This window comes from Trachypithecus francoisi, unplaced genomic scaffold (genome assembly GCF_009764315.1).
Source record: "Trachypithecus francoisi isolate TF-2019V2 unplaced genomic scaffold, Tfra_2.0 Contig01566, whole genome shotgun sequence".
NCBI lineage: Eukaryota > Metazoa > Chordata > Mammalia > Primates > Cercopithecidae > Trachypithecus > Trachypithecus francoisi.
In genome coordinates this window covers 1,227,630-1,249,304 of record NW_022681441.1, presented here as the reverse complement: position 1 = coordinate 1,249,304, position 21,675 = coordinate 1,227,630, and the positions used below count along the sequence as shown (strand labels likewise).

General features: G+C 34.6%; 1 protein-coding gene across 3 annotated transcripts in view; it reads left to right on the top strand.

Annotated features, from left to right (window-relative positions):
• Nucleotides 1-417: 417 nt before the first annotated feature.
• Nucleotides 418-21,675, top strand: part of EMCN (endomucin) — a 122,264-nt gene continuing 101,006 nt past the window's right edge. For 2 of the 3 annotated variants that reach the window (XM_033178366.1, XM_033178361.1), the window contains exon 1: nt 447-658. Coding sequence is in view for 1 of the 3 variants with exons in the window: in XM_033178376.1 (XP_033034267.1) it covers nt 592-658 (67 nt within the window). In the remaining 2 variants the exon portion in view is untranslated. Of the gene's footprint in view, nt 659-21,675 lie in introns of all 3 variants that reach the window. The other variant, XM_033178376.1, reaches the window with a different exon arrangement.

Genomic DNA, 21,675 nt, shown 5'->3' with positions numbered 1-21,675 from the left:
AGAGCATAATCTATTTAATACCATTTTTCACTTATATCCAAAAGGTGGCCTTCACTAATCTGGCTTTCAAGTTGGAAAGAGAAAAGTTAAGTTGATTCCTGATGGATTTTGCTCTAAAATTTAACCCTCGGGCAGTGAAAGCCTCTTTATCCCAACTTGAGTAGCTGCTAAATGAGACCCCTTTATAACCACTTCAGAATGCACTTTCAAAACAAAAGTTAGAAGGCACTATGATCCATTCTCAAGAAGGATCTGTTTCTGTTCAAAATCAGTCCCGACCTTTCTGTTGAAGAAGAACAAAATAACGTAGTAACAAAAACACAAGTGGCTGCCAAAGGAAGAGAGAGAGGAAAAAAAAAGAGTTCCTGTAAGGGACTGAAACAATAAATCTCCTCTCTGCTGAACTCCCAAAGGGAGTGTGTGTATTTCCTCCAGTTCTTTATCAGAGCCCCCAAAATAAGTAGGAATGGGCAGTGGCTATTCACATTCAGTACACCTTTTCCATTTGCTAATAAGGCCCTGCCAGGCTGGGAGGGAATTGTCCCTGCCTGCCTCTGGAGAGAGAAGCCATTGACACCATCTACGGGCACCATGGAACTGCTTCAAGTGACCATTCTTTTTCTTCTGCCCAGTATTTGCAGCAGTGAAAACAGAACAGGTATTTTTGTCTCTTATTCCTCTGGTGGTACGGATTGGAAATCACTTAGTAGGTGACTCAGCCTCAGTTTACTTTCAGGGATCTTCCCCTGACACTTAGATGCAGCAATTCCTTTGATGAGTTGAGTGTTTGGATGTCAACTTGGAGTGCATGGAGAAGGCTTGAGAGAGACGGTATTTTTTTCTACTGAAGGGAAATATTTGCGGGTACAGCAGCCTGAAAGCATGTTTGATGAAATCACAAGGTACTGGAAATACACAATGGCCTCTTCAGAGTATAAAAATCTAGGAATAGAATGCTGGTTAAAAATGTACTCTCTCTCAAAAATGTATTCTTTTCAGACATAGCTCAGAAATAATAAGATTGGCATGTGTGGGTGAAAGGCTGTAATCGGAGATACTGTATTGCAGATGTTAGCCTGTATTTTTCCCAACTATTTTTTCAGCTCTGATAGATTGAAAAGTTGAATAAAGCTGCCTAGGGAAGTGAATCTTAATATTTTGGGGTAGGGTGAAGAGAGAGAGATTCATTTGATTACAGTCTATAGACTTTTGCTGAAGAAATATGCACATATCTAAACATATACATACATTTTGCATAACATTTCAGGAATTTATAAACATAAAAATCCTACCTATTGACGTCTGGTTAAGAAACTCAGATAAAAAATAGGTATGCATCTTCATAAGCCTTGAGTATATTAATGGACAATATCGAGAATGATTTACATTTGACTTTTAACCCTTCCTGAGTGATTGAAAATAAAGTTAAATTTAATTAATATTTATTAGGTCCCTACCCTGTACTGGAAGGAATATAAAAACAAGTAAGATGTCCTTGCCCACAGTGGTAAATGTACTATCGGGAGAAATAAGCATGTGATTTTAATACAAAATAGATTTAATAAATATGAAAATCAAAGTACAAACTACCGTAAAAAAACACAATTGGGAAAGACTGATTCAGACTCTGAGGGATCTTGGGGGGAAAAAAAGCAAAAACATTCATTTCTAATTTTATTTTGCTCATTCTCAATTTAAAAGAATACTGGCTACAAAATTCTAATTTACAGTGATAATGTCGGAAGAAAATAAGTACATCCCTCCCTGAACAATTTTGATTTTATCAGTCATTTCTATGTAAATATCTATGTAAATTTAGTACAAATTCAAAAACACTTCAAATTCATATGCATTTGCTCACCATGCATGTTGGAGTTTCTGGGGTTAAGTTGCAGCAGGTATTAAGGCCAGAAAATTTAACTTAGAAGAGTTACTAGAATTGGATTTTTTAAAATAAAGAATATTTATGTGGTGCCACAGAAATCATTGCACTAGCTTATAAGTAACTTCAGTCTGCTTGGGGAAGATTGATAGGAATCTCAATGCCATGGAAATTATTGCTCACAATTAGATGTGTCAGACTGGTATAAAGTCTGAAAGTCTGGCTTAGGCTGCTCGCTGCTCCAGGTCTGCAAGCATCGACGAGTACAGTACTTTGCCGGCATTGTTAAACTCTGAATAGATCATTCATCCTTCCGAAAGTATAGTGGAATAGCATCAATAGAAGTAGCCTGCAATACCTGACCTTGAGAAAGACATGAAGGTGAAGGACAACCCAGAGATGTCCTGGCAGATTTTTCCGTTATGGTCATTTCCGGAAAATACGAACCTCCTATTGCTCACTGGTAATGAGCCTAACCTGTTAATTGTCTTCTTTCTAATGAACTGTTAACCACTTTAGGATAATTTCCATTTGAGCAGAGACAATAGTTACATAATAACTATCTCCTTCAAGTCAGCTAACAAGTCTACTTGTTAACTGAAGGCTAGTATTTGTAAACAAACAAACAAACAAACCAAACCAAACCTACTCCATTTGTCTTAGAAGAGGAGGCTATAGCTCAAGAGAATAAATTGGCCATCTGAGTGGAGCATGAAAGGACTGGAAGATAATTTCCCATCTACATGTATGATTTTCTTATACCTGGTTCTGTGTTTTGTTTTGTTTTGTTTTGTTTTTTTGCAGATTGGGTACAGGAAATAAAGGATTTCCTAAGCTGATTGAGTACATTTTTTTTTCCTTAACTCCCAGTTCCAGATACACATTGATTTCAGAGTTTTATATGTTCCTCAAACTTAGGAATGATTAACATATTTCATCAGCAAAGTCGATTCTTGGGGGCGAGGAGGGAGGCATTTCATCTGCTTTAAATTCACAAGCTGTCAAGCAGATCCATGCTTTTTTGCATAGTAATTTATTCCTACATAACGATCTTTTAGATAAATTGACTACTTTTCTTTTCTTCTGATGTTTTTGTCAGATTTAACTAAATACAATATAGTTTTTTTGTGCTGTTTGTGAAAATGAAGGGAATCTTTCTACATCACAGTCAGTGAGTGACTTTTTATTACTTGGTTGGTGGTATAATATTTTTCAGTCTCCAATTTGGAAAGCTGTTCTATTGAAATATGTGTGGGAGATTTCTGAAAGGGAACTGCCATTTTTTCTTAAGGTTTTCTAAATTGTATTTAAAACTGAACAGACCCCTACAGTGGCTTTTAAATCTAGATGTATGGATGAGCTTTTGACTGTCAGGACTGAGAGAAGTTAATGAAGAGAGATTCCTCCAAGAAGAAGAAAACAATATGTGTTTACTCATCAAGTGCCACTTGCTTTTTGAAATTTACCTTAACTTGGGAAATATTAAAATGTTGCAGGCATTCTCAGACAGGGACAAACACCATTTTCTTTATTGGTATATGAAGAAGGTTTTAATTGCTTGGAAAAATTCATTTGTTAGTGATTGAACATTCAATTTCATGAAAAAGAAAGATTAAACACACTGTCGGCAGACTCCATGCTAAATATTGTAGGTTTATAGAACTTAATAAAACTTAGCCCTCACCGTAGAAGTAGGGAAGAGAGGAAGATGAGGGAAGTTATTATAAGTTTGATTATATTGTAGGCTTTAAGAGGTAAATAAAGAATGACAGAAAATTTACAACTAGCCTGGTTTTGGATATAAGGACATCCAAAAAGACCACATATAAAAGTGGAAATTCTTATAAGCTTTGAAGCTTGAAAATCAAGAGATTCTAGAGGAACGGAATTTATTGAGTAGATACATTGAAACATTGGTATATTCTAGTCTAGAAATGTAAAGAGGTCACAATTTGGGAATAGCTAAGTACTGAGAAATAAGGTTGGAAATATAGCCTCAGGAGATATTCAATACCAGGATGAGAAATATTGACTCATATAGTTAATTAGTTTGAGTCTGTAAATGTGTTTGAGTATGGGAATTATATGATCGTGGCTATAAAATGGGAAGATTAATCTGTCAGCAGAATACAGATTAGACTACTGGAGTCAAGAGAAATAAAAGATAGGGAAACTAGTTCAAATGTCATTGCCAGTCTGAAAGTGTGTCAATAAAATAAAAAGAAGGGTGTAGGAAGAGCTTTAAGGAAGTAGAAAGTGTGTGATTTGACATATCATTGACTGGCAATGAAGGATAATGTGACTGAAATGCAGAGACAGAGTTTTTTAAATACCAGAAATAGGAAAATGGCTTGGGAGCAGAGATTAGGAAAGCTATGAGGATACAGTTTAGTGAGAAAAATGATGTTTGGTTTTGGACATGGTGATTTTGAAATCCTGATATTTATGTAGAGATGTTCAACGGTAAATTATAAGTGTCTGATGCATAGTTGGAACGCCCCTGGAGCCAGACGTGATGTTGAGAGGTGAATGTTCTTTAGTCCTGAATACAAATATTTCTTAATCTTGCCCATTGTAACATTAATAACAGAAAGAAGCAATATGTCTTTCTTCGGATACCCATATATCTAACTCTCCTAAGGCACTTATTTCCAATTCTGTCATAGTTATTTGTACGAATGTCTTATTTATCTACTAGACTAAAACCACCTTGAAAGTAAGAGCTATATTTGTTACAGATTGCTCAGCAACAGTTCTGAACACATAATAAGGACACAGTTATCTGAATGAATGGATAATTGAATGAAATAGTTGCCTTTTTATTATTTTCATATTTTAATTTCTTCCTATGATAACCACCTAACAGTTTACTACCTTGTCCTTATGAAAAAGTTATGGATGAGTATAAATCAGAGAACATAATATAGAAAAAAAGTCAATTATTTTGATTTCAGTTATGAAAGTGAGCACCAAATATAAGGGAAAAGGATTCTTATCAAAGCTTAGCCAGCCCTCAAACTATAACCACTGTGGGAAGGAATCTAAACAGAACCAGCTCTACTTCTTTTTGGGTATCAAATACTCAATGTAATACATTCCTATAGTTAAAAGTATTCAAGGAGATACCTTATTCTCAATCAACTTCTCAAAAATACAAAATGGCTTTTTTAGAAGCGAAGTTTACAAAAACAGAAGTTGGAAGAAAGTTAAAAAAAAAAATACATCTTTATTTGTCATTATAGGTGAGGTGAGTTGCTTCAGAGTAGATAATTTTGCTAAATACTTCCATTGAGCTTAATCCACACCAGTATCTCTTACCTGAAATGGGTAGTCTATTGTAGGAAGACTGTACCAATATAAAACAAATCCAAATGGAAAAGTATTTAGTCTGCAAATCATTTCTTTACATTCTTTCTTCACTGCTGATTTTTAATAATCCCCACCTAAAAGTAGAAGTGATCATTCTAGAACTCCTACTTTCAAAAGATGTGTAACAGTTGTTAGAAACAAATTCTCTGACAATTTTATCTTGAAGATTGTAGTTACCCAGAAAACTAAGAAAAAATGAATATTTAAGGGTTTCACAAAGCTTTGAATTTACTAGACAACTGCCCATCCTTTCCTTTTCATTGGTGAAGTTACATTCCAAGCTGTAGTTAAATATTTTAACTTGTGAATAATTATCTAATTCAAGTTAGTCACATTCTTTTTTTCTTAGTAATCACCTTCCAACTTCCTCTGTCTTTAAGAACAATATGAGATGCACGTTTCTAAACACTGAATGTCAGAGTTGGAATTTTTTTTTTTTTTTGAGATGGAGTTTTGCTCTTGTTGCCCATGCTGGAGTGCAACGGTGTGATATTGGCTCACTGCAACTTCTGCCTCCTGGGTTCAAGAGATTTTCCTGCCTCAGTCTCCCAAGGGGATTACAGGCACCCATCACTATGCTCAGCTAAATTTTTTTATTTTTAGTAGAGACAGGGTTTCACCATGCTGGCCAGGCTGGTTGTGAACTCCTGACCCAACGTTGGTCTCCCAAAGTGCTGGGATTACAGGGGCATGAGCCATCATGCCCAGTTCAGAGTAGGAATTTAAGTAACTTTCAATTCCTGTGTACTGAATCCTTTCCAGCTACTGAATTCCTATCCATTATAGGTCTGTTAGGTTAGGCTAATAGTACCTTTCGGCAGATTGAAGAAGCTCTCTCAGTTAGCAAACAAGATCCTTTATGTACTGTTGTACACAATGGGAAACAGTGGTGTCAATTACATCTAGAAAGGGCAGTATATGGTTCCCACATTTGGGGCAACCATAAGAAAAATAGATTTTTAAAACTTGAATAGAGGTTTCATATCCTGTATGATGATATTTATGGAGATAATTATACTTAGTCCCAAAGTAGAAGAAGTCACCCTATGAGCATTAGATTCCTGTTGTGTCTTTCCCTACATCTTCTCCGGCCATGTTTACTCCAGCCATTGCTATGGCAACCAGCTACGCACAGGGGTAACCTGACAGCTGCTTGCCTTACTTTAATGTATGTATCCTGCTTTCTTTCTGGTGCTATTCTGATATAAAGGTGTGTTTCAGAATCTGGCATTATCAGATGCCTCAACTAGAAGTGCAGGAGCATTAGCATTCTTTGAGACAGCTCCTGACAAAAGAGGGAATGGAGCCACTGAATACATAAATGCTTTTCTCTTATATTCCTGCTTCAGTTTCATTGTTTTAGTCCTTTATTCCTCTTCCTGAGATAAATTTTTGTTTTATAAACTGTCTGAACAGAAGCCCTTGTTTCAGCTCTGCTATTTAGGAAAATCCAGGATTTATTATATTTCTTGATGAGAACATTTTAGTTTAGATGGTAGTGTATATCTAACTAAAGATTGGTTTCAGTTTCTCTGACAGTCTAATTAATATGTACTACCCTTCTTCCTTTTCATTTCAAAAAAATGAAATATCTTTGATCAATCTTTTGTTAAATAAGCTTAACAATATTCTAAACAGATTCCGTTCTAAGGCAATTATTTGCCTGTTTGCAGTAATGAATTATACTGTGAGGTTAGTAGTAAAAAATGTTGATGTCATTGATTTTATTCTTTCTGTGCTTTTCATCTGAAATGTGAACTGTTTTCTTAAATCCGTTGAATCAGTCATACTCTAGCTGAGACTCGTATTAGTTGTGTCAAAGACCAGAGAATGGAGATCACAGTTGGGAATGGTCCAAGTTAACCCAAAGAAGTATTGTCACAACATCTACTAGCATCCATCATTTATTGTGCCAGGCACTTTACACACATTACTTTCATCACAAATTTCAAGGCCAGTTTTATCCCATCTTACTGATTAAGAAACAGATGCTCGGAAATAGTATAAAGTTACACAAGGGTGGTGTGGCTTAAAATCAAAGCAAGAACTGTTGCTCTTCAGCTACCTTCTGATGTAGTGACACTTCAGTAAGTTGAGTTTTCTGAAAACGAATAAGGATAAAGACTTGCCACTCGAGTAATTTAGAAGTCACTATTGTGCCTCACAGCAACTTCGGACTTCTAAACTGACAACTAAGACTATAATGCCATAAATGAATTTTTACTTAGCAATAATGTTTTCTTAATATCCTGGATTAAATTAATTCTTAGGCAATGGGTTGGAAGGAATCGTAGGCATTTGCCTACCAGTCATTGTTATGCTGGTTGAAAAAAACACGTACTTGGCTATAAATGTCAGTGAAGCAAATACAGGACTTGAAGAAGAAGGAAAGAAATAAAGAGGAAATAGCTATCAGTGAATTAATCACTTGGTGTCACATTTATAATTCTTCTGGAGACAGATTGTCTGAGTTCAAGTTCCAGCTCTGCCACTTACTAACTGTATAAACTTGGACAAGTTACTCAACTTTTGGCTTCCTCAGCTGTAAAATGGAGATGATTGCCTTATGTGGTTCTTGCAATATCTCTACAAGGAATTACCTCATAGGGATATTGGAAGAATCACACAAGGTAATATGCAGAAAGCACCCAAAATAGTATCTGATATGAGACAAATGTTATATAAAGTTTTGTTGAGTTTTGAAACTCATATCCTGCACTGTAGATAAAATATTTTATTTCTAAGTTGATTCCAATTCAGAAGCAGAAAATATTTAAACAATTATAATGTTAATTCTCACAAAGTGAAAAATGAGCATCTGAAAATTTTTCACAATAGAACTGATGTAAGATACTAGTAAGATGACTGCCAAGTAATGTTTTAATCACAATATATGCAGGCACAATTTTATACATTATATGCAAACAGGTGTATTTTCTCAAATACCTTTCAGATTTATGTTATTTAACTTCATCTGTAAACTAATCACTCAAATTAGTAAGCAAAATTGTGTTTGTATTTAATGAAAATTCTAACGTTTTAGTCTGAAAATAGTCAACATCCTCAAATATTGTTACTACTCTCATAAAGTATTGAATGTAGATTAATCTGAGAGCTTAAATAAGTTAGTGGAAGGAAACACGGTCTTAATCTGAAAACTTCAGTTTGAGTCTAGCTTCTAAGTATGCTCAAATTGACCCAGACATTAAATCTTTCTTAATCTCAGTTTCTGCATGTAAAAAATGGGAAGAAAGATACATGTTGACATGGTATTGGTGTTACGTGACAATGGCAATACCCATTTTAGATACTGTACATGTCATAAATTACTAAAACATTAGCTATTATTGTGTAAGTTAACATTAACTCACAGAATCAAGAGAGAAATAGGAAACTATTCCATAAATTTCAGAACTTTCCCTTACTAGTTGGGCCTTTAACTACAATTGTATCATTTCTATTTTAGCCATAATATCTTTACATAATTTTTATGGCTGTTCACATCCAAATGGCCATGTGTTGAAATAATGCTTCAGTTATAAAAATCACACACACAAAACATGGAAAACCATTTGTGTCACACATTGAATTTATTTTTAACTGAAGTGGGAAAAGAAATACTTTTTTGTGGTATGAACTGCGAAATCGCCCTCCTAGAGTGTTCAGCAAGTGTGAGAACATAAACTTTGAGTTCTTGGGCACTCTCCCCGGTATACAAAGGCCACTCCTACATTAATCAGCTCAAAGCCATTGTGACAACTCTAAACAACCATGAGACTTCCCCAATTATCTCTCTCTGCAAACCCAATTTTTAGAAGTGGGACTCACCATTTTTTTAAATGCACGGAGTGAACTAACTTAAAGATTCATTAAGTAATTGCATTATTGGGATTAGAATAATTAAATTATGTGATCAATGAACTTTTTATTTTTTTTCTTTCCTTTTCATTTTTTGACAGCCTCATTTGTTGGGTACAGGTTTTTTATCAATTAAAGTTTAAAATTCTAAAGGTTTACAAAGGAGAAGAAAAAATCATTTAAACATCTATTATTAGGTTTTGTTACAACTTGACTGTATATAGGAAGCAAGGACAATTTCTAAGTGATTATTTTTGTGTGTATTTCCCAAGACCTATTTTGGGGCACATAGGTGATATTTAGTAGCTAGCCCTTCCTTTAATTTGGAGAATTCTATTTCTTCAAAAGTCAGCAGAGTTGAAAATACCCAAGGCATTCCTAGATTTATTTTCAGTTACTTGAGGGCAATATTTATTTTTATCCCTGGCCTCTGTAGAGGGGACGCAGTAAGTGGATTTTGGAATACTCTTTTGGTTGGCTAAACTTATTTGATTTGCTTTATGAAGTTGATGTACCATCTTACTGTTGTATAAATAGCAGAAAATACTTAACTTTGAATTCTAGTGACTGTTCAAATCATACCAGAGTGTCGTGAATATCTGAATACAAGTGCCAAGTCGTTCCTGTTTCTTGCTCACATACACAAAAATTAGTGGTCTGTAGTTCATCAGGTAATTCTGAACCATTCAGATCAGATTAGTCCCCACCTCCACTAGGACAGACTGTAAAATTATGAAAATTCAATTGTAAAGGCACTTTGATTACGTAGTTTGCCTTTCCAACTTTGAAGTATTAATTCAGTATGTTGAGTAATTAACTTTATCCTAATCTTGTGCAGAAGCAAAAGCACCAGATAATTCAGTTGTTCCTAGATCAGTAAATAAGCCAAACGCCCTTTGTGCAATTGATATGAGATAAACCACCTTGTTCTTTGTTAAATACAGACTCCTTTCCCCATAATACATATGCTATTCATTAGAATATTACATAAAAGAAAGGATACTTTCACTCAAAAAAGAATATATTTGGCAATATACCAGCTTTCTTATATTTTTTTCCATTGAGCCCTGACTGGTGTGACAAGCCAGCATACTGTAGTGGTGAAGAGTACACTGAACCTTTGAGCCAAGAGCCCTTGGGTTAGTTACCAGGGGCCACATGCTTGCTGTGTGACTGAGGCAGGCAAAATTTTTAACCTCTCAAGGCTTTAATTTTCATGTTATAAAATGAGTGTTACCACACTCATTTATGTGATATGAAAGGTTTCTTCCAGATCTACAGTTCTATAATCTTTGTGTTAACAAACAATTCTTATACATTTTGCCTGAAGTTATCTTGCTTCATTTTCATCCTGTTACCACTAGATATGCTCATTCTGGAGCAAAATGTTTTATTCTATTCCCTAATGTTTATTTCCTTTAGAGATTTTTCAGTTAGGGATGTTAGAAAGCATCTGCTTTGCATGTAAAAGGCCAATTCTGTGTCATGAGAGACATTTCTCATAGTACACATCAACAAAAAACATGTTTTTCATTTTCCCATGTGGTCTCATTTTTAAGTAAATGGGAGATATCTGTTAGGAGTGGGGCTAGAAAAAAATACTTGGAGAGAGGGTGGGGAGAGAAACCAACATCCAGAAAAAAAGATTGAGAATAAAAATGAGGTTTAAAGAGATTGAGGAAATGACAGAGGCAGGGAGAAAGAGAGAAACTGTCTAAGAGAGCTGGGAAGCTGGGAAGAAGAGATGGGGAAACTCACTAATTGCTCTAAGGATTTGAGAAGAGTATTCCGCACAGGCCCTCTAGCCACTTTTACAAGGCCAGTACCCAGTGGAGTTCTTCCTTCTTGCCATTAAAGCTCTTGCCAATCCTTCTTCCCTCCATCCACTCGATGTGAAGTGTGCTCTTTTTACTTTCCCTATCAACAAGGTAAGCAGAGATGTTTACCTTTCAAGGAAAATGTTAGAGTCTAGGGCTTTCAGGGAAAATGTTGGTATAAATTTAATCTAAATTATTATTATTATTTTTTGCTTGTACTAGTTTAGTACAAATTTGGCCAAGGACAGATTTGGTTAAGACAAATATCAGTTGAAGTGCTGAAATCTCACTAGGCATACAGGCTTAAATTCCAGCTTTGTTTGACAATCTCCTCGAAAAGAGGCGCCCTTCATTCCCTAATCATTATAAAATCATATCCATTGCTTTCACTTCTACTATGAAAACTCCCTCATGTTTTCATTAACATTGAATGATCCTGGCTTCTATCCTATAGGGTACTCAAGAAATCTAGCCACCTTTAATAATAGTTTTATTAGAGAAACAATTATGGTATTCCCTTCAAAGTTTCAAGTGGGATCAAGATGCATTAGATAATCCAAACACAAATATTTCTGGTTCCCAGAGAACTGTTAACTGTAAGAAGAGTTAATAATATATAGAGGATTAAATTACTAGCATTTGTGAGCATGAAAAAAATGCAGAAGCTATATTATGAATCTAGGCTAGAAGGGTAGTCAAACTTCTAGTATCAAAAAACAACAGACTGAAATTTGTCAACTGGTTCATCAGTTTGCCATTACTTAATGAATTAGGATAACTTACAAGAAGAATTTAGCAGTCTATCTTCCAGAATTTACAAGCTAGCAACCCTTGACCTCTAACTTAAATGTGTATATTGTTTGACCACACTAAGCATATAACATACCAGGTGTGTTTTATGACTGTATAAATATTTATAAATATTTTAAAATAAGGAAATTTTGCAAAACAACAATAATAACAATAAAAGAAATAAAGTTGTATGTTCAGGGTTTTTTTTTTTTTGACAAATCGGACTTCATATCCCCTCACGATATTCAGTTAGATCTGAGTAATAAGCAGTCCTTTAAATTGAGAAATGCCCCTTATTTCTACAAACATATATGTATTTAAACCCTACCTTATCCTCTTTCACCTCTCTGCATGACCCACAGGCATTTGGGTTAATCTCATCAGTGTTTGGACGAAGGGAGGCAAGATGGTGCACTTCCGGGTTCTTCATCCCCCACCCCCCCCAACTTTTCCCGCGCGCGCGAAAATGCAGCCAGCGCCCAGGGAAGGTGCAGACCAACTAGGCATGCGCCAGGTGATGTCAATCCGAAGAGACCAAGATTTACCTGGTCGCACCTGCGGAACGCCCCCCCCCCCACACACACGCCCGTGCCCCGCCTATTGCCCTCCCACTCCTAGAAAAGCCGCTCCAGACGGACGCCACGCACGGCCTTCCTCAGTCCTCCACTCCTGTCGGGATGTCAGAACTGCAGGAACTCCGTCGGAGAGCCCCACCGGGGGACTCTGTCGCCTTCTTTGCCGGAGACCGACAGACCTCTTCCCCACACCTTAGGTGACCAAAATAAACTTGCAGTTTTGCTCCTACACTTGCCTACTCGCTGGTTCTTTTGTGCCCGCTCTGGTGGTCTTAGAAAAACAAATCAATCACCTATTTCATAGTAGCTGTAGGGTTTTGTCTAAGTTTTAGGCATACAATCTGCAAAGCTGTCACCATGTTTGTGGTGACTCAATGGATATCGAAAAGATAGGGTTCTGGTGGCCTTTTTCTACAATTAACTAGGCTTGCCAGCTCAATCTCGGAATTTTAAAGACATATTCTAGGTGCCAAATCTTTCCATTTTTCATAAAGATGATTGCTTTTTTTAAAATGTTACTATAAATAATTAACTTAGTAGTGATTATCACTCTTAGTCTTAGGAAAGCAAGAAACTTAGAAAATGATTTAAAAACATAGAAACCACAAATCATAAAATGTAATTAAAATTCTATTTTATTTTTGTTTCCCACTATCTCTTTAATATTGATTTGGTGAATATAAATGTTTCATCTTTGATGAAACTATTGGAAACCTATGGCTTTTTTACTAACCCTTAAAAAATGGACAGTTCTGTGGACAACTAAAGTTTCCGAGTGTATCAATTAGAAATTAGAATATATGATCCAAAATTATAATTAAAATTTCTCTCTTGTAGGTCATGCCAGTGTGGAGTAGAATTCTACAAAGTGGCTTTTTTAGAGGTTCTCTATTTTTCTGCTTTCCTGTTCCCTCTCAAGCTCCTTTCTGATCAACTGTACTGGGAGCAGAGTAAGGAAAGAGTGAGAGCATGAATGAAAGATGTTACTTGATGTGGCGCCATAAGCTGTGCTCACATTCTGGGAGATAGTTAAAACCCAACTGCTGAATGGTATACTTTCAAGGGTTCCTCAAAAGTGCACTTTTCAGCCTCTCTCCTTTGTGGTTCCTTGGCTCATGTGGATGGATACCTATTCTGGGAGTTCACTGGTTACCCTTTCCAAAGCACTGGTTGTCCTTGTTCACCGGGAGCTTCTTCATGTTCCCAGTTCTCCAGGTAGAGCTAAGGAATGGAATTCAGGATAATCCTAAGCCCACACTCTCATTCTCTCTCCCTTTTATTTGGCCCACAGGAAACAGTCCAGTACCTCTTTCCCTGGCAACATCCGGCAGTGCAGGCTTATTCTCAACATGGTTAACAACTCTCCCGGTCCTACACCAAGGCAGTTAGGCAGCTATCAGCTATCTTTAATTCTCTGAATTTCCCAGGCCTGAGTCAGATCCTAGGCTGTTATGCGTTCTGACTGTATGGATTACAAATTAAAGTAGGTTTGGATTGAGGGAGCAGACAAGCCCTTCTCCTTGGGGATGGAGGAGGTGGGAATGGGATTCAAAGATAATATTCTACAAAGACAACCTCTTCTCAGATAATTCTCTCTCTCTTTCTCTCTCCGCACACATACTTTGATATATTTTATGTCATGGAGTAGGTAAAGGGTTTCCAGGGTTTATCAAACAAGTTATAGATATTTTACTTGAAAATCTGCATATGGTTATTTTTCCCATCTTTTTGTAATTTCACATATCTAGATACCTGGTTAAAAACGTTAGTATTCACATATTGTGCTTGATATCTTGCACTAACATTTCCTTTGAAAATAACTAAAGATTTGAAGTGTATTTTCTCTGAGTTTAATATAATTAGGTGATAAGTCAATATCATCATTAAAAAAATAAAATATCTGTATCTTTCCCAGCCTGAACAATATGACAAAATCCTATCTCTACAAAAGAATACAAAAGTAAGCCAGGTATGGTAGTGCACACCTGTGGTGCCAGCTACTCGGGAGGCTGAGGTGGGAAGATTAATTGAGTCCAGGAGGTCAAGGCTGCAATGAGCCATGATCACACTACTGCACTCCAGCCTGGGTGACAGAGAAAAACCTTGTCTTAAAAATAAAAAATAAAAATAAAAGCCAAATAATAAAAATAATAAAAATAAAAGCCAAAACTAATGAAATGGAAAAGAAATACATAGTGCAAAGAATACCCAAGTGTAATGATACGGTTGGTAAGCCTCTGCTGATACTAATCAAGAGAGCAGAAACAAGTGAATAGATTGAAAAAGGATATACTACTGCAAATTCTGCCAAAATATAAGTATAATAAATAGATATTATGAAAAGGCTTATGCCAATAATTTTGAAAATTTATGTAAAGTAAATAAATTTCTAAAAACTGCAGACTATCAAAACTGACTCAAGCAGAATACAAAACTTTAGTAGGCCTTAAATTGTTAAAGAAATTGAATCAGCAATTAAATCTTTGATTAATTGATTTAATCAGCAATTAAAAATCTTCTCACACAAAAAATTTTCAGCCCAGTTGGTGTCACAAGAAAGTTATACAAAACATTCAAATAATAAATAAATTCACTTTTACATAAGCTCTTCTAGAGAATAAAAATAGAGGTTTTATTTTCCAACTTATGTCATAAAGTTAGCTTATTGTTGAAACCAAAACCTGGCAAGAATATTATAAGAGAGAAATGCTATAGACCAATCTCATTATGAAAAATGATTTTTTAAAAGCCAGAAAAACCTTTAAATGATACTTTATTGTACCAAATTGGGATTATATTATCAATGTGAAGTTGGTTTTACACTAGAAAATCAATTGACATAATTCATTACATAGAAAAATAAAGAGAAAATATATGATAATCTCATTGAGGCAGAAAAACCACTTCTGCACATTCAATATTTATTGCTGATAAAAATGCTTAGAAAACTAAAACACTAAGAGGATTTTCCTAATCTCACAGAGCAGCTTCAAAAACTATAGCAATCATCATGAATAATACTAAAATATTAGCATTTTTTGAGACTAAACATAAGACAATCTTGCCCAACAATCCTACTTTTATAAAACTTTGTACAAAGTATCCTAGCTAATGATGTAAAACATGAAAAATAACTATATTAAGAATTGGAAAGAAAAAAATCAAAATTGATATTATTTGTAGATGATATATGACCTTGACATAGGAGTTAAAAAGAAATCATTTAGGCAGTTAGTAAGCATAAAAGATTTCTTGGTGGAATTTCTTTTTAATAAAAAGCAGCCCCAAAATCATTTTTTCTCTAGGGCAGCCTGAAAAATCAAGCTGCAAGCATAGATACGCAAGCTTCCATAGGTAAATGCCTGCAACTGTACCGATAGAAAAGGGATACCTGGAAGCCAAGTATATTCAACATGGAGGTTTTCTCTTCCCTTTTCTTTGTTGCCACATGTGCAGGTAACATGAGGCCAGCCAGGTAAAGATCCCATTTGCATAATAAGAAATTAGGGTGGGACAGCCAGCCACTTTGTGAGCTATGTAAACGTTACATCTGGTCCAACCAATCCACTATGTTCTATGTAAATCAGACACCACTTCCTCAAGCCCCTCTATAAAGCCAACTGCATCCTGCCCTTCCTCTACATGGGGGAGCTTTTCTCTTCTTTCTTTCGCCTATTAAATTTTCTACTTTTAACCCCACTCCTTGCGTGTCTTCATCTTCAATTTCCTTAGCACTAAACAGTGAACCTCGGGTATTTCCCCAAATAAATGACAGCACGTCAACATGATTGTTAAAGTACTGTATTTATGAGAATTTACCAACACACACACACACACACACACACACACACGCCAGAATTAAAGAGTTTATCAAGCTCTCTGGATATAAAGTTTATGAAATCAGTTGTATTCCTATGGATGCAACAAATAATTAAAAAAGAAAATGTAGCAATATGCCATTTACAGAAACATAAAAAAGCACCTTTAAATAACTATAATAAAAGATGTGCATTATTTGTGTGAGAATAATTATAAAACTTTATTGAAAAGTTAAAGAAAATTTGAAATATGGAAAAATATACCATGTTAATTGGGGGATCCAATATGTGGAATATAAGAAACTTTTTATAATTTTGTATAAAAATGCACAAAACCAAGAAAACCTCAGTAATTTTTAATGAAGAAAAACAGGAAAGGATAACATACTCTACCATTTATAAAGTCCCATAACAAAGATATAGTAATTAAAACAGTCAAATTGGTGCAAGGTAGACAAATCAAGTGGTAATCACACTGATGCCACATAGATGAATAGAAAAGAACAGAGAGCTCTGAAACTGACTTACAGATATATAGATCTCTGATATAAAACAAAGATGGTACAACAGAGCAGTGAGTAAGGATTGATCTTTTCAATAAATTCTGCTGGTACCATTGGGTAGCCAGTGGAAAAAAAATAAATCAGACTCCTACATAGCACTACATATGAAAGCTAATTCCAGATGAACCATTGATTTAAATATAGAATGGAAATCTTTAGAACTTTAAGAAAATATAGGAGAATAGCCTTATAACCTTATTTCAGGAAAATACACAAAAAGGAACTAACCGTAAAAGAAAAGACACACATTTCATTGCATTGGAATTAAGTATTCTATTTATCAGAAGACGCAGTGGCAAAATTGAAAATACAGTCACAAAATGGGAGAAAATATTTGTCATATATATATAACCGCCCAGAAAAAGACTCATCTTAATATAGAAAAAAAAACTACAAATCAGTAAGAAAAATAAACATAACCCAATCAAAAAATTTGGCAGACTTAAGTACTTTCCTTTAATGCAAAAATAGAAATAGAAATATGTTTATAGCAGAATTTTTTAGAATAGCCTCAAATTAGTGACAGCTCAAATGTCTATCAATTACAAAATAAATATGTAAATTATGCTTTATTTGTTCAGTGAATTGTATATAGCAATGACAATGACTACAGCTATAATCAATAAAATGAAAAAAATAAAATATACTGAGCAAAACACAATGCCTCAATATGTTGCCATTTACATAAAGTTAAAACACTGAAATCTAAACTATATTATATTCCAATGTACACATAGAGAGTAGTTCTATAAAGAAAGGCTAAGAATGATTACCGTAAATCAGATTAGCAGTTACCTCTAGAGTAGTGAAAGAGGGATATAATTGATACATTTACATTCCCAAGGAGATTTTACACTACTGGTAATATTCTATTTTTTAATTTGGGTAACGATTACACCAGGTTTTGCCTAACATTTATTCATTATGTTTACATTTATATTTTGTCATGTTTTGGTCTGTTAGCTTTTACAGTTGTCACAAATGTTAGGCAGAAATAAATAAAACTCAGATTTTGAGTTTAAGAACTTTAAATTGAAGCAGGGAATCTATTAAAAGTCTTATTGGGGAGAGATGATAAGATCCTTCAGGGTCTTAAGAATGATTAGTACTTAACTGAGACTGAAGATATTTAATTCAAAAATTTTAAGAAATATCAGGAAAACTTTGGACAGAAATGTCAGCGGCCTCTGATGTGTTTTGTGACAATAACAAACTCTTTTTTACAAAAAAATTTCTATTATCATTATTCTTTGTACACTATTTGAGGATTTTCCATTTCCCCACATCTCTAGAACAAATCCCCTATGGACAAAGAAGATATACTGTATACTTTTAAGCTTTAATTTAGCTATTATCAATTTACTCTCAATGATACTCTGCTATTCTGAATTTTAGTTTCTCATTAAACCTTGCCTATTTAGGGTTAAAAGACTCACATGTAAGCCTTGCTTAGGCTTGTCATTTTGTAGGGAGATAGCTTTCTGTAAGATGTGACTGCCTCAAATTATGTTAGCAGTTAAAGGCATTCACCATCTTTAGTTTGTTATACACTAATTGATTTATCTGTCGTCCTACTAGATTGAAAACTAACCCCAAGGATTTGTGGCCAACTGCACACTTCAAAATCCTTGTTCTGCATGGGGTCCTTGTCGCAAGGCTAGGATAAAAGGTTTGTCATGAGGCTGTCTTCTGAAGCCCAAATGAAGCTTGCTTACAATGTTTCTTGGTGCTTAAGGCAGACTATCATTAGTTGGAGAAATGTTTAAATTCTTCTGAGGACTTTAATTCACCTAAATTTGATTTTCCTCAAATCCCATCTAATTCAGGGCAGAAAAGGTACTTTAAAAAAATGTAAACATCTTAAAAACTAATCAAACAATTATTAAAGAACTTATGAGCAAAGCCATGCAGTTTGTTCTTTGATTGATCATTTCAATATGGCAACACATCTGACATTATAATTTAATAATAATAATGCCATATTAGTGTATTTGAGAGTTTACAAAATACTTTTACATATGTCAGTTCTACAAAACCCTTAAAAGCAGTCAAAGTGGTATATGTTAACTATTTTCAATTAATAATAGAGTTTTGAATACTTAAGGGAGTTTATTAAACAAAACATATAAATGGGATTAAAGCTAAAGGGTCTCTAGGGTGATGATTGCATTCACTACATTAGTAAATTGAATAACCACATTTGTAAATTAAACTTAAAATCTTACAAGATAAATAGATTTTTTTATTCTGTAACTTAAAATAAAATGGAACATTAACTTCCAAAGTCTAATTAACAACTGAAAAAAATCTTTTCTGCAAACAAAATGTACACTTGAGGATATTTTTAAAATAATGTGTTCAATATCTCTAAGAACATACCTGCAAAACATACTAAATAGTAGTATAATGAATATAAGATATATAAGTAAATTATTTGAATTGATAAGGAAAATAAATAATTAATGTTTATATCATCACCTAGCACAGCCCTAGTACACATAGGCATTCTGTAATTATCTGTGTTAAATGAATGAAAAAGATTCATTAAATGTTTAAATGTAGAGTTTAAGAATTGTTACGCATAGGCCCGGCACAGTGGCTCATGCCTGTAATCCCAGTGCTTTGGGAGGCCAAGGTTGGTGGATCACCTAAAGTCAGGAGTTCAAAACCAGCCCGGCCAGCTGGGCATGGTGGTGGATCCCTGTAATCCCAGCTACTCAGGTGGCTGAGGCAGGAGAATCACTTGAACCTGGGAGGTGGAGGTTGCAGTGAGCTGAGATTGCGCCACTGCACTCCTGGGTGACAGAGCAAGACCCTGTCTTAAAAAAAGAAAAAAAAGAAAAAAAAGTGATACACTGTAATTATGGAAAATATCATGTTATTTTCATGACAGATATTTTACTAATTGATTTAGTTTATAATTATAATTTACATTATTTGATATGTCTCCATGAGAGTTACATTGTTCATAAACTAGATTTGCCTATTTATTTTGTCTTAATATTAGGAAAATAAATACTTTTTTTCATCAAGTGAAACAAATTTTAGGCTGAAATTCTTTTTACTTTCATTTACAGATCAGAAAATTAAGATAGAGAGACAAATGATATAGATATGTAAATTTGGTTGGAATTAAATTTCTTTTCAGACATTGTTTCTTCAGATTAAACAGTAAATAATTCCAACTCCTTTCCTTCTCTTCCTGGAATCCAATTTACTTCTTTACTCACGTTAGTTTCTCTTCTTTGACAACTTTGCTGTTGTTCAAAATTCACAAATAAAAACTGGATTCATCCTGTAATAAGAATCCAACCACTATTTAAAAAAAACAGCAATAGTTATCTCTTAATACTTACATATCATAATCTCTTCACTCTAGTACCATTTGAAAATAAGATTTTAAAATAAAATATCGTATTAATGACTCATTCCCTACTTAGGGTTCCTTTGGTTTCACATCCTTCCCTGATGCATTTACTCCTATACTATTTTGCTAAATTTTTATGTATCTTTTTTCCACTTTTGTTTTTTACTTTATATTTTTTCTTCTGAACTTTATCTATGAGTGAGCAATAATTTCTCGACTTATTTTTATGTTGTCATTTTCCTTAGTATTATCCAAGACCTTAAAAATGAAGTTCAACTTGCTGTTCTTTAAAAACTTGATTTGGGCCCGGCACGGTGGCTCATGTCTGTAATCCCAGAATGTTGGGAGGCAGAGGCAGGCGGATCACGAGGTCAGGAGAGCGAGACCATCCTGGCTAACACGATGAAACCCTGTCTCTACTAAAAATAGAAAAAAAATATCTGGGCGTGGTGGTGAGCGTCTGTAGTCCCAGCTACTCGGGAGGCTGAGGCAAGAGAATGGCGTGAACCCAGGAGGCGGAGCTTGCAGTGAGCGGAGATCCTGCCACTGCACTCCAGCCTGGGCGACAGAGCAAGACTGTCTCAAAAACAAAACAAACAAACAAACAAAACTTGATTTGAATTACTTTTTAAACTGTAAAGTTTATATTCCTTTGCCGTGCTGTGCTAAATCTTCTTTAGATTGACTTTGCTACTTACTGGCTTATAGGTTAGTCTAGTTTTTTGTTGTTGTTGTTTTTTTGTTGTTTTGTCTTGTTTTGTCTTGTTTTTGTAGTAACATGAGACAAAAATCAAAAGCCTTACTCAAGTCTAGCTAGATTATATATAGTCTTATACTACCTATTTTATATATAATTTTTTCTTTTCATAGGGACTTTAGACATTAAGTGGTTTTTAATCAACTACATGGCCCTTAGTTTCTACCTATATTATCAGTCCCTAAAACAATACTGACCTTTGGGCTTCTCTGACTTTATTTCTTAAAGCATGCTAATACAGTTCTTAAGGTTTGCTAATACGAGAAAAAAAAAAAAAGGAAAGAGAGAAAATGGAATGGGACTCACTTTCTGTCATATGGTGAAGCTATAATTTGGTGCATTACAAAATCCTTCATGACTGATTTGGAGACCTTAAAAAGCTTTATCTAGAGCATTATTTCCAGTTTGTGTAATAGGGTACAACTTCTGGTACTTAAGATAATTTTAGCCATAAATGCCCATGGAATTAAATAACATTGACTCAAATCTCTAATCTGCTTCTGGTTTTTAAGTTAGAACATAGATGTTTGGTGATTTCCTGTTTTTACCATGCCCTAAAACTCACTAATTCACTCTAACAGCAAGAGAGCAAGGTTCAAGCATGAAACCATCATAGTTAATGATACCTGTCTAGAGTTGAATTACTTTTTTCACAGTATTTATTTTCATAATTATTTCTATTACCATTTTTGTGGTAATATTATAACATTTCTTTTTCAACGTTGAACTGAATTATTTAAAGGGAGGTAATTTTAAGAAAAAGAGTAAGAAAATAGTAAAGAATATGAAAAAACTCGTAAAGATGCCAAGAAAGTGAATGAAGTTTTGGACACACATTTCTGGAGATTAAACCACAGGCACTGCTACAGCCAAATTT